Raw genomic sequence first — 14,041 nt, 5'->3', positions numbered from 1 at the left:
TAGAGACACAGAGCAGCACAGAGGGTAAACTGTGGCACCAAAGACTAGGGACTAGGGCGTCCAACAGACATGGGTGGAGTCAGGATGAGTGCCTGGAGCTATTACCAAAGCTGTTTCAGGAGCTCTCTCTGTGGCAGAGACGGATTTCAAGGCCCTGGGGCAGCTGGGACAGCCTAGCTCCTCAGAGAGGCCCTGGGCCCTCCAGGTTGGAAGCTCAGAGAGTGGGCAGTTGCTGATGTTCAGGCTACGCAGATCAGCTTGCACCAGGTCAGCTCTCTGGAGACAGTGAAGCAAGGGGCTGGTAGACACAGTACTTTTTAGAACAGAGAGTGTGGCCAGGCACCGGTTATCTAAGGAGAGGATGTCTGGGTGGGCAGACACATGCCCATGTGGTTTCTCCACGGTCTTCAGGTCAGGAAGTGTGGCCAGGCACCGGTTATCTAAGGAGAGGATGTCTGGGTGGGCAGACGCATGCCCATGGAGTTTCTCCATAGCTGGACCCCAACCAGTATATGCCTAGAAGGAGAGAAAGACAGGTCATGAGCTCCTGGGTACAGTGGACTGTGTTTGCACTGGGAGTATGTGTTTCCCATAGTCCTCCTGGTAATGTCAGTAACCTGCAGACAGGGAACAACCAATATTTCTTTTTCTAGGAGTGGGTTCATTCTAAGGATGTATTCAGAAAATATACAGAGAGAATGCAGGGAGCATTCTAAGTGAGAGGAGTAGGGAAAAGATAAGGCAGAAGCCGAAGAGCAGAAAAGTTTAAAAAAAAAAAAAAGTGCTGGAGACGAAAGGGACAGGTCTCCTCATGAAGGGGTAAAGGGGCCTCCTAGGGCTGTTAGTGTGATTCCAACTAAGTATAGATTCTAAGTATAGATTCTAGATTCTTAGCTCTAGAGAAACAAATATTTTGATCAAGATGTCTATATTCACCAACCTCAACTTCCTTGCCTCCTACTCACTGTTCAACCAATTAAACGGGATTCTGTCCCCCCTATTCCTCCAACACTGTCCTCTCGGCTAACCAATGGAATTCTTGTTACTATGAGAACAGGCACATCTTGGCCCTTATCTTACCTCATTTCTCAAGCAGAATAGGACACTGTTGCTCACTCTTTCATTGAAACTCTCTTTTCTCTTTGGCTGCCTTGGTGCCACTGTCTTGGTTTCCCTCATATCTCTGACCCCCTCTTCATGAAGGCTCTTTTCCACCATCGCTTGAAAGCTGACGCTCCTTAGAATTCTATTCTAATCCTGTATACTTTCCCAGGATAGGCGCCAAATAACATTTCTGTGCTGGCAACTCATAAATTTATTCTTTGACCTAGATCTCATCTGAGCTTCATATTCATTTATCCATTTGCCTACTGGACCTCTCTACTTGGAAGACTGAAAGATACTCAAAACTCCAGACCCCAAATGTATCCTCTTTCTCCCACTCTTCCTCAACTCTATTCCCTCTCCTTTCCCTACTCTGCTTACAGGGATATGGACTGAAATAGACTTGAGTTTGAATCCTGATGGGACGCTGAATCTACTTGGGCTGGTTACTTAAACTCTCTGTGCCTCAGTTTCCTCATCTACAAAATTGAGATAAATGCCTACCTCATAGAGTTGTTATAGGAATAAATAAAAATGTATTAAGCATTTAGAACAGTGCCTGGTAATTAGTAAGTGTTCAATAAATGGAAGCTATTGTTATTTGTTATTATCATCCAGTAAACTACCAAATCCTATTGATTCTACTCCCTCAATGTCTCTCAAATCTATCCAGTTCTCTCCATTCTGCTGGCCACTACCTTTGTTGAAACCCTCTCATCCATGGGGCACACAGTATGTAGATCTGTCTAAAGCAGCTCCTCAATATATACCCCAGCCACCACTTACTACATCACCTTGTTTATTTTACCATGATAAAAAAATTATTTTGTTTGCTTACTTGCCTACTTGTGTCCTGTTTCTCCTTACTAAAATAAAACTCCCTGAGGGTCAGGGAGCTCCTCTGTCTGGGTCACCTCCGCATGGCCAGCGTCACACACATAACCTGGCTTTTGATCCTCTCCCAGCCTCATCTCTTACTGCTACTCCCATTAAACTGCAGTCATACACACTCTTTTAAGTTTATGAATTGCCAAGGTATCTCTTGACTTTGGATCTTTACACAGGCAGATGCCTAAAACACTCTTCCTTCTACCAAGAGCACTTCCTTCCCCGGCCCCTCCTTTAGCAGTCCAAATTCTACTTTCCTGCCACTCTGCAGGCCTCCATTTAATAGTCAGTTCCTCCAAGGAGCCTTTGCTGACAGGCAGCCCTAGTCTAATATACATGGCTCTCTCTATGTTCTCACCAACAGCAAACCTCCTCTATCACAGAGCACATTCCTTACATTGTAATTGCCTGTTTGTCTTTCCCCCACCAGACTATAAGTTCCTGAGGACAGAGACCCTTTTCACCTTGTTCACCATTTTTTCTATAATGCCTTGTCAGTGGGGTTTAAAGGCTTTTGAGAATCTGGTGAAAGCTGTATAACTTTTTCACAGAAAAACATGAGTATATACCATTTTGCACACCATTTTCAGGGAATCCATTCATGGATCTCCTAGAATCCCCATTAACTGCAAATTAAGAACCTCTGCCTGAGAAAATGCTTAAATTTATATCATTAGGAATGTATTTACTTATTTGGACAAGTGCTTATCTCCTATTTATGTTTAAGTATTTTAGGAATAAGTACGTTGTTAAGTCAATCACTTAGATCTTAATATACAAGAGCTGAGGGACAAGAATGCAGAATACTTCCAAGAAGACTTGAATAGATTGGCAATCCAAAACTAGAAAAGACAATGATATCTCATCAGACACTAGTGCATCAGTGTGAACAAATTACATCAAGAATGATGGCCTCTGTGCCTACACACTTCCCTCGGGTCTTTGCACTATATAAGCCCCTAGGGAAAGGAGTGGGAAATCTCAGAACTGACTCAAGATATATCAAAGCAAAATAAAAAGTCTTACGATAGGGACGTCTGAGTGGCTCAGTCTGTTGGGCGTCTGCCTTTGGCTCAGGTCATGATCCCAGGGTCCTGGGATCCAGTCCCTCCATCAGTCTCCTTGCTCAGCCGGGAGTCTGCTTCTCCCTCTGCCTGCTGGTCCCCCTGCTTGTTTTCTCTCTTTCTCCGACAAATAAATAAATAAAATCTTTAAAAAAAAAAATAAATTTTTAAAGAGTCTTACAATAAAAACTAAGTTAACATAAAAATACAGTGAAATATTTTTTTTGCACCCTGGAGTTTGTGAAGGGAGATTCAGCTGGACTACAAACGAAAAGTAAAAATCCCATCTCCAGTTCCATTCTCCACAGAGATAATCACTGCTAACAGTTCTGAAGGAACACTTTCAGACGCTTTTCTCTACATATACAAGTTTATCCCCCCCCCTTTTTTTTTGCATTACACAAAGAGGACCACGCTTTAGACACTATTCTGCACTTAGTATATCTTGGAGACCTTGCCGGGTTAACACATCCACAGCCGCTTTGAAGCGGGCTGATACTCTCCTGCCTCAGCACACCCGGTTATTAGAAGCAGTGCGCGCACCCCCTACTGCTCGGTACTGGCAGCCACTCTCCCTTCCAAGGAGCACACAGCAGAGGAGTGACTCATTCTCACTGGTCTCTTTCCGTGTCCTTGCATCCCCCGCCCCTGCCTCTCCCTCACGGTCTCCGCCGGCTCCCGCACTTTTCCTTTCACACCCACACCCCGTCCCGAGCAGCCCGGAGGACGCGGCGGGCAGAGGCTCCCCGCCGGCGCTAGGCCCTCCCGACTCTCCCGAGCGTCCCAGGTGGCCGCGCTAGGCCCTTCCCGCCGGCTCCCCGCTGCCGAGCCCAGCGCCCCGGACCCAGGGCCCGCGCCAGCTTCTACCTGCACCCGGACCGTCCCCGGAACCCACGGGGCTGCAGACGCTGGCTGACGGTTCTCGGCAGCAGGAAACCGGCGCCGGGCTCTCGGCTCCGCCAGTGGGCAGAGTGGAAGCCGGAGGAGGAGCGGGCGGGGCACGGGGAGCGGGGAGGGGACGGCGCACGGGCGGAAACGCGGCTCGGGCGCGACGCGGCGCCCACGGTGCTGGCAGCGAGCACCGGGCCGCGGGGAACTGAGCTGCCGGCCGGGATCAGAACCCGTAGAGGACGCTGCAGCGTCTCCGGGGCCTGAGTTTAGTCCCCGCCCCACTCCCGTCCCTCCTCCCCACCCCCCACCCCCGCCTCCTTTCTCCTGTTGCATCTTCAAACTCCGTTTCTTGGGAAGGATTTTGGCATGTTCTCTACCTATCTGGGATCCTTTTCTCTTGGTGTCAAAGATAGTTGGACTCTTAGTTCCTCCTAAAATTACTTGGTGAAAGTGGAAATAAAAGGTGAGAGAAAGTCTAATGGTCTGTAACCAGGTGAAAGGCAGTGGCCTGTAAGCAGGTGTAGATACGGAATAATGAAGGCAGAGGGAACTGCGAGCGTGCCGATGTCCACCTGGGAGAGAGCCGTGGATTACAAAGAATCTATTTGGAGCCATCCTGAAAGGCTAAGCAGAATTTTTCCCAGAAGGTAGGACCAGGCTCTGGAAAGAGACAAGTGACCTTTAGGATGGTATTGCTAGTACCATTTCATAAAGAGCAGAACCAAACAGATAGTTGCAGGAGAAATATGCTTACCTTGGGTAAGACAGATTATCTGTCTTCTGGAAAATATCCCTTCCTTAGGGAAGTACCCTTCATTCTCGGGTGAACACCTGAGCTTCAGCTCCGACTTGGGGGCATCCTATCTTCTCAAATTATTGAGCCAGATTCCAGTTTCTTTCCTTAGATGCTTCCCTTGCTACCTGCCTTATCAGTCCCAACACGCCCTTCTTTTTTTTTTTTTTTTAAGATTTTTTTATTTATTCATTTGACAGAGACGCAGCGAGAGAGGGAACACAAGCAGAGGGAGGGGGAGAGGGAGAAGCAGGCTTCCCGCCGAGCAGGGAGCCGGATGCGGGGCTCGATCCCAGGATTCTGGGATCATGACCTGAGCTGAAGGCAGACGCTTAACGACTGAGCCACCCAGGCGCCCCACCAACACGCCCTTCTTATAACAAATATTTTTATGCCACCTTTACAATGCTGACCTACAATGTATAAAAAATGTATTTTACCTACACACACAATTTAAAAATTTATAAAATGTCTAAAGAGATATAAAAGAATAGAAGGAAGATGATTTATTATAAAACACTATGTGGGGGCGCTTGGTGGCTCAGAAGGTTAAGCATCTGCCTTTGGCTCAGGTTATGATCTCTCAGTGCCCAAGGCTCCAGCTCCCAGCTCAGCAGGGAGTCTGCTTCTCCCTCTCCCTCTCCCCCTGCTTGTGTTCTGTCTCTCTCTCTCTCAAATGAATAAATAAAATCTTTTAAAAAAAATAAAACACTATGTGTTTATATATGTAAATATTTGGGCACAACATTCAAGAAGACAATGTAGTACTCAGATACATGCAGCTCTATATAAAATTACTTTGACTGTAACAACTACAAATGCAGCATGATATGGGGATGTTACAATGGTGATTCAAATACCATGAATAGAGGTGCTGATGTGGCATGATTTTCCAAAATGACAAATAATTTCTGGCAAATTTTAGAAAAAACAAGGTGTGATCATCCCATAATATTTATAGTAGTGGCATTCCTAGAAAGCTCAGGATATATTAAACCATATATAAAATGCCTTATGATTATATTTAAAATAAAATCAGATCCCTAATTACAATGAGTTTTCAACTACATGAGTGACTGGCAAATCATTCAAAGTTGTCAGTGATGTAGGCATGTCCCTTATTATGTGGGAGGGCCCTGCACAGTTGCTGAATGTCTAGCATTCTTGGCTAGACATTAATCCTGCCCATTAAATGTCTACAGATAACTCTAATAATTATGAGAGAAAAAAAGCCTCCACAAATTTTTGAATCCACTCCCTAGGTGCATTACTGCTCATTGGAGGTCCGTCTATAGGGGAAAGAGAAGAGTTTGGTGAAGGAACACCAGATCTAGGAAACCCATGGGGCGCCTGGGAGGCTCAGTCGGTTAAGCCTCCGACTCTTAACTTCATTCAGGTCATGATCTCAGGGTCATGAGATGGAGCCCTGGGTCAGGGTCTATACTGGGCATTGAGCCTGCTTAACATTTTCTCTCTGCCCGTCCCCGCCCTCCTTATGCCCAAGCTCTCTCTCTCTCTCTAAAAAAAAAAAAAAAAAAGACAAAACAAAACAAAAAAAACAGGAAACAGGAAAGAAGAGGTCCTGCAAGGAGACTGGAATGGTGACATATTTAAGAGAGGAAAAGAGTGGATTGCACATATGACTTTCTTCTGAAGGCCTAAATCTCCAAGGCTTCCTCCCCTTGGAACAAGGGGGATACCTTAGATAATTGTCCCACCTCAAGGCCTCCTCGTCTGTAGCTCTCTGTGGGAACTATCTGCCCTACCAGTGAAAGAATAGGATATGCAAGCCCTTCCAACTTAATCCAATGAGCATTGAAGCCTCAGATCAGAGAACACTAATGATGCAGGAAGAATAGCAACAGGGACCCCCACTTCCTGATTTACTAGGAAGATCTAGAGTTTACTTTCCAGTTAGCTGTAGCAACAAAGAAATTCAAGTCCGGCAAAGCCTAAACACTGGAACCACTGGAGATATTTTAAAAATTCCATAACCCCGGGGGCACCTGGGTGGCTCAGTTGGTTAAGCCTCCAACTCTTGGTTTTGGCTCAGGTCATGATCTCAGGGTTATGGGATCCAACCTAGTGGCAGGCTCTGCTCTCAGCAGGGAGTCTACTTGAGATTCTCTCTCTCCCTCCCTCTACTCTTCCCCACCCCACACTCACGCAGTCTCTCCTTCTCTCTCTCTCTCAAATAAGTAAATAAATAAAATCTTTTTTTAAAAATTCCATAACCCAGGCCACACCCCAGACCAATTAAATCACAGTCTCCAGAGTAGGACCCGGACCCCAGTAATTTTTGAAGCTCCCTAGATGATACTAATGTGCAGACAAGTTTGGGAACCTCTGCGCCAGGGTCTTGCTAATGAAACTATGGGCTGTGGACCACCATCATCAGCATCACCTTGTTAGAAACACAGACTCTCAGCCTCCACCCCTGACCTATGAATCACAAACTATAATTTAACAAGATTCCCAGATTATTCCCACTCACATTAAACATAGAGAAGCACTTATCTTGACAAGTGGAATGGGCCCTGGAGTCTCCATTTCCAAACCCTGGGGGCAAGGTCTTGCAACTGGTGTTTTAACAGGCTCTTCAGGTGATTTTGATATATGCTGCAGTTTAATAACCCCTGGTTAAAACTGGGGTTGCTGCTCACCACCCTCCACACCCCTTGAAAATTTCTCATTCAGTAGATCTAGGATAGGACCGAAGAATTTGCATTTCTAACAAGTATTGCTCAGGTAATGTTGATTCTGATCTCTGATCCTGGGACCACATTTTGAAAACCACTGGTCTAGAGTGATTCCCCAGATGGAGAGAGAGTAACTTCCTACCCCACTGCAGTTTAATAAGGAAAGCCCCTGCCACACCTGAATTTCATATACATACTTTATATTTATTGGGCCCAATTTGATTCTGTCCCAGTTAGAGAGCCACTGACCAATCCCTAAGAGATATTTCAGCTGGATTTTGAGATAGCCAGATAAACCATCTCTGCCTTGTAACAGAGAAAATCTCTCGACTGGCAAAAAGTTTACAAAGTCCAAATTTAGTTTTTCTCTCCAGTGGACAGTTGTAAATGCACATTGCCAATACTTGTTCCTTTGAGTCCTGCTTTTCTAAATTAGCCACTCTCTTCGGTTGAAGCAACCTTTCTCCAGATTGTAGTGTCCAGGCTGATTCCTTTCTGCCATCCTCTCAGCTCTTTGAAGCCCCTTTATTAAGGGCCCTACCACCTATGAATATTATTCATCTCTTCTCGTCTGTTTTATTGCACACTTCTTGTCCTCCCATTTTGATTCAACAAACACCTGTTCGCTATAATATTATATGTCAACTACACTTCAATTAAAATATTGTTTAATCTGTTAAGCATCTACCAAGTGCAAATGATAGCCTGTAAAATGTATAAAACATGCATTCTTCTCAAGGTTTCACGATCTCAAGAAGGAGACAGACACATGCAGAAGTCACAAAAATAATAGGCGGATTATGAGACATGCTATATTCCACTAGGGAACAAACTACAGGATTATGTGGGGTAGGGAGTTTGAGTAACTTCCTGGAGGGATAGGACTTTGAACTGGGAAGGGCGGGCCTCCTCCGATAAGAAGCTGAGAGGAGTGAAAGCCTGGGGAACGTAAAGGCCACTGGTTTCAATGGATTTGTTCTCTTTTGTGAATAAGTACCTTTAGATTTACAGCTTATGTTTCTGTTCAGTCTAACTACTGCCAACTTTGAAACATCATACAAGTTGTGATACATGGACAAGCACTTATTCGGTAACACCTGATAGCCCTAAGCAGCCCTTCTGGGACATCTGAAAGCCACATCAGCAGGTGGCAAGAACTTTAGGGCATTCTTCCTTCTGACTCCTCTAACTCAAAACAACCCTGCATTTGGTCTCTGGCCTGTTAACATTAACTAACACCTCTCTTCACCTTCCTTCAAGGGATGTTTCCCATCATAAGCCCTCCCTCTCTGCCTAGTCTTCCTTACCAGGTATGGCAGATTAAAGTAGACAAAATTTTTTTGCTTCTCCTGCCACTAAGAAATGGTCTGATTTTTCACTTCTTGAATCTGGGATGACCTGGTGATTTGCTTGACCAATATATGTTGCAGAAGTGTCATTCTGGGACTTCTGAGGCTAGGTCAAAGGAACTTCACACCTTCCACCCAGGACTCTTGGAATACTCCCTCTGGAGGCTGCCGAGTAAGTTCAACTACCCTTAGACTACCACATGGAAGAGGTCACATGCAGGTGCTTCAGTTTACGATCTCAGCTGAGCTTAGTTTTCCAGCCACCCCCACCAGGGCACCAAACATGTGAACCCAGCTGTCTTGGGCACTCCAGACCAGCTCACTGATCAGCTGAATACAACCAAGTAACTTCCATCAATGAACATAGAACAGAAAAATCATCTAGCTAAACCCTGCCTAAAGTTAAGTGAAACCAATGACACATAAAATCATGAGAAATATAGTAAAATAGTTGTTGTTTTAAGTCACTAAGTTTTGGGTAGTTTGTTATGCATCATTGGATAATTGGAACACTAGACCTGCAACATTTAAGGCTAGTTCACATCAGATTACATTGTAGTCAATCCACAGTCCTTAAACCTTTTAAATCACTTCGTAACACATTGGTTTGTGCAATAGTTCCTTGTAGTAGAATTGCTCATCCTGGGAGGTAGGTTAGCTGAAGTAGATGCCAATCCATGTGGCAAGCCTCTCTGCCTGGATAAGGAGCCTCATATCTATGGAATTGGCTACAATCCCTCATCATTCATCCAACAAATATTTATTCATTGACATCAAATTAATCAGCATCCAAACCAACCTCTCGGATGTAGGCAGTGAAGTCATGTTTCCCTAATAGCTGTACAGCCCCAGAGTTGTAGTCAACAAATCCAAGGAGACACTGTGGTGATCTATCAGATTCAGCACTCCTTCCCACCCTTGTGCCCTAGTATCTGTCTAGTCACTATGGTCAGGGAAGTGGACCTGTTTCTCAGCCTACAGAGAGGTATTGGGAAGAGGTCTTGACAGAAGACAGTGAACAGATTTAATATATTGTTCCACCTTCTTCCGCCTTTTGCATAAAAATATAATATCAACTTTCATAACGTCTTGGGATATTTGTTAAAGAGTATTAGCACTAAATAATCCCTGCTGTCTAAAACTCACTTAATAGGTAACTTCAACACCTGCTCTGTGCATATTAGCAAACATGTGTTTGGACAGACTACACAAGTGGTTAGAGGCCATTTTGGGTGGCCACATTCTAGATATGCAGCCCTAACAAAAACTTACCCGAATTCACTACAGAAGTTACTATGGCCAGGTACTCTAGCACTTAGCATTGCATCCCATAACACTGCTCCTTGTGAGGGCCTGAGAAGAGGAGTCCATGCTGTGGATCAGCTATCCTGGAGGCTGTAAACAGGGCTGGACAATCTTGCCTATAGCTTGCTAGCCGCATTTTAGCAGTTGGAGAAAAACAGCTGTTACCACTTTCCTAACTACTCATTAATTTCTCACTTGACAGTCCAAAGTGTTCAAATGACTTGCCCAGGTTGAAACAGTCAGTCAGAAAAAGCGCTAGGACTAGAATACAAGTCCCCTGATTCCCAGTCCAGACCTTGGCCACAGTAATCTGCTCCCTTTGACATGTCTTTAGCATTATTGCCTACAGAAGACCACTGTTAAAATGAACTGTTGCCCTGGAGGCTTTTTTCTTTTTCTTTTTTAGGTTTTATTTATTTATTTATTTGAGAGAGAGAGAGAACATGAGCAAGGGGAGGGGCAGAGGGAGAGGGAGAAGCAGACTCCCCGCTGAACAGAGAGCCCGATGTGGGCCTCGATCCCATGTCCCTAAGATCATGACCTGAGCCGAAGGCAGACGCTTAACTGACTGAGCCACTCATGTGTCCCTGGAGGCCCTTTTCATGAACACATTAAAAGAATATGTCAGCAGTCTATAAGTCTTGGAAGATGGGACCTGCCTGAGGAGTAAAGACTCATGTCAAAAAAGTAATCACATTAAAAACATGATCGGGATACCTGATCTCACATAGGACTTGAGTGCTGCTTCTGGGTGGATGGGGCATTTCAAAGTAAACTTTGGATGTAAAAATAGTGGACTTGGGGGAATCTTTTAATGGCTTGTAGGAATAATGAAATCAAACATGGGAATTAGGATAGTCCCAGGAAGAGTGGAATACTTGGCCACCATGTTAGAGTAATCTAAGATGGGGGTGGAGATGGTATAGTATAGTAACTAAATGTGCACTCTGGAGTCCAACAGATCTGTGTCTAAATTCTGCTCTGCTACTGATGAGCTGTGTGACCTAGGCTGCAGAAGAAAATAAGGTAAATAATCTCATAAACCCTGAACTGAGTAAGAGACTGGTCTCTGAGTCTGCAATAAGTCCAGATGATGCTGATAAGGTAAAGGGGCCAGTCAAGATCCTCTCTTTGAAAAGTTTCACCTGATATATTGTACTCGTAACAATCCCTGGCTCAACACATCCTAGCAAATGAAACAAACTACTGGGAGGAAGAGCCCCTTGCTCTGGCTGAGCTTCTTTGAAATTCACAACTAGTATGTGTTACAGCAGTTGTATATCAGACTCCTCAGGACTATGTCTCTAAGCCTCCAATGCCATTTATACCCGTTGATTGCTCCCATTTGCAGATTCCAATGATGAGTTTCATGAATAAAGTGTACCACTCTGTGGAGGTGGATCTACACTGGAGAGGTAGCAAAACAAAGAAAGCAGGCTCAGGGGCGCCTGAGGGGCTCAGTCAGTTAAGCATCTGCCTTGGGCTCAGGTCATGATCCCAGGGTCCTGGGATGGAGACCCGTGTCATCAGGGAGTCTGCTTCTCTTTCTCCCTCTGCCCCTCCCCACCCCACTCATTCTTTCTCTCTCTCTCTCTCAAATAAATAAATAAAATCTTAAAAAAAAAAAGAAAGAAAGACAGTGGGCTTGAAATCCTTCTACTTGAGTTTGAATATACACTCAACATTTACAAACTATGTAACCTTAGGTAAATAAATTCACTCCTCTAAGCTTCAGTTTTTTTATCTGTAAAAAGGGGACAATAATAGCATCCACTTTGTATGGGTTGTATTGACATTTAAATGAGATAATGTATGTAAAGCATTTAACACACTGCCTGGTACATAGCAAGCACTATAAAACAAGCAGTTTTTACTTTGTTATGAGAGAGTTGGCTTTCATCAGTGACAGTTTGCTTGAAAAGTATGCATTGGGGTTCACATTGCCTATCCGATGATTACTCAAGCTGGTATATAGCTAGGAGACCCTAACCCTCTAAATGCCTTGGCCCTAGCTAGAGTCCAGATGAACCCACAGCCTTATCTTAGGAGCAATTTTAGGCCAGAGTAGCTGGGGATATACCTCGTAACCCTGTGTGTGGCACTCATGGTCCCGGGGGACTGTACAGCACATTATCTTGTTTGACATCATCTAGTTCACTGATCAAAAAGGATGTGGCCTTGGAACTTGGTTTACAGACTACCAGGGCATACTTTTCCAGATTTGCCTAGAGGTCCTTAAGACTATCCCAAGCTCTGGAGCTCACGACTCCACTAGCACTATGATGTTTATGGTACAGGTATGATCCCTAGTTATGGACTGATACTGGCATTCAAAGTGATTAAGGGACTTACAATTACCAAAGGAGCAATTGATCTGGGGCTCGAACCCAAGTGACTAATTCTAATTCAGTACACTTTTTTTTTTTAAGATTTTATTTATTTATTTGAGAGAGAGAGAGAGAGAGAGCACAAGAGGGGGGAGGGTCAGAGGGAGAAGCAGACTCCTGCTAAGCAGGGAGCCCGATGTGGGACTCGATCCTGGGACTCCAGGATCATGACCTGAGCCGAAGGCAGTCGCTTAACCAACTGAGCCACCCAGGCGCCCCTAATTCAGTACACTTTCAAGCTGCCCTTTTTTTTCATTATTCTAATCAGAAATACAGATGATTACATCTTAAATTATCAGCTATAACAATAATATCATGAGCATCCTATCTCTTAGAGAAAAAAAGACTATAATCTCACTGCTAGTGACATACACATATATCCCTGCATATATATATATGTGTGTGTGTGTGTATTTTTTTGTCCTGTATTACCATGAACTGTGATAAATTCATACTCTTCCACATAAAGCCCCTTGATCCCAGAGGTTAGCCAGGATTTGGAATGTAGTCTATGGCCCTGAAAGAGTAGTTAAGACTTTCCTGCCTATAGGCCTAAACTGTGATGCTTGTCCAAGCCAGCCTCTTGGTCCTCGTGTAAAGATATGTCACCTGGAAACTGCTTTCATCAAAAGTTTTCCTCTTCATTATCCAGACTGTGCCACATACTCCTGATCTGAGGGTCATGAGTTCAACCCTGCATTGGGCTCTACTCTGGGTGTGACGCCTACATTTAAAAACAAACAAACAAACAAACAAACAAAAACCCTAAATAATGAAAGCTAGAGACTTCTGTAATTAACTACTCTTATCTGCATACTTTTGGACCTTTGGCTGTCAGCTCCACCTGGGATGGAGCCATGCCCTTTTGGACAATATAGCTTTCTGCCACCTCTTTGGGTTTTTTAAAAAAAATTTTTTTCAGTTTATTTATGTATTTATTCATTTAAGTAATCTCTACACCCAGCATGGGGCTTGAACTTACAACCCTGAGATCAAGAGTCACATGTTCCTCTGACTGAGCAAGCCAGGCACCCCCTCTGCCACCTCTTTGGATTGGAGAAATAAGAGAAGGCCCAGGAGAATGCATTCTCTGGAGCCAGGGGAGGAGAAATATTTAGGATAAGAGCCAATTTTAAGCCAATCCTGCAGAAAGATGAAGAAGAATGAGGATAGCCTGGGGCACCTGGGTGGCTCAGTCGTTAAGCGTCTGCCTTCAGCTCAGGTCATGATCCCAGGGTCCTGGGTTCGAGCCCCGCGTCGGGCTCCCTGCTCCACGGGAAGCCTGCTTCTCCATCTCCCACTCCCCCTGCTTGTGTTCCCTCTCTCACTGTGTCTCTCTCTGTCAAATAAATAAATAAATAAAATCTTAAAAAAAAAAAAAAAAAAAAAGAATGAGGATAGCCTTAGATTATTTGGTGAGAAGTAGGTCATGGTGACAATGAGGGAAGGTAGTTTCAATAGTGTGGTGGAGATAGGAGCCAAATTACAGGGGACTTTTACATGCTTTTTATAAGAAAGAAACTCATACAAGAATCATTTGATAATGATGAAACATTTATTT

At 44.4% G+C, this 14,041-nt stretch overlaps 1 protein-coding gene across 3 annotated transcripts in view; it reads right to left on the bottom strand.

The window, feature by feature from the left end:
• TEP1 (telomerase associated protein 1) overlaps window positions 1-3,052 on the bottom strand; it is a 37,198-nt gene extending 34,146 nt beyond the window's left edge. For all 3 annotated transcript variants that reach the window (XR_004301026.1, XM_032417438.1, XM_032417439.1), the window contains exons 1-2: window positions 3,019-3,052; window positions 106-516 (exon numbers count right to left, since the gene is read on the bottom strand). Coding sequence is in view for 2 of the 3 variants with exons in the window: in XM_032417438.1 (XP_032273329.1) it covers window positions 106-492 (387 nt within the window). In the remaining variant the exon portion in view is untranslated. The remainder of the gene's footprint in view (window positions 1-105; window positions 517-3,018) is intronic.
• Window positions 3,053-14,041: the final 10,989 nt, after the last annotated feature.

The sequence above is a fragment of the Phoca vitulina genome, unplaced genomic scaffold (assembly GCF_004348235.1).
Source record: "Phoca vitulina isolate PV1807 unplaced genomic scaffold, GSC_HSeal_1.0 scaffold20, whole genome shotgun sequence".
Taxonomy (NCBI): Eukaryota; Metazoa; Chordata; class Mammalia; order Carnivora; family Phocidae; genus Phoca; species Phoca vitulina.
The sequence above is the reverse complement of the archived record's forward strand: the minus strand, read 5'-3'. Positions and strand labels throughout refer to the sequence as shown.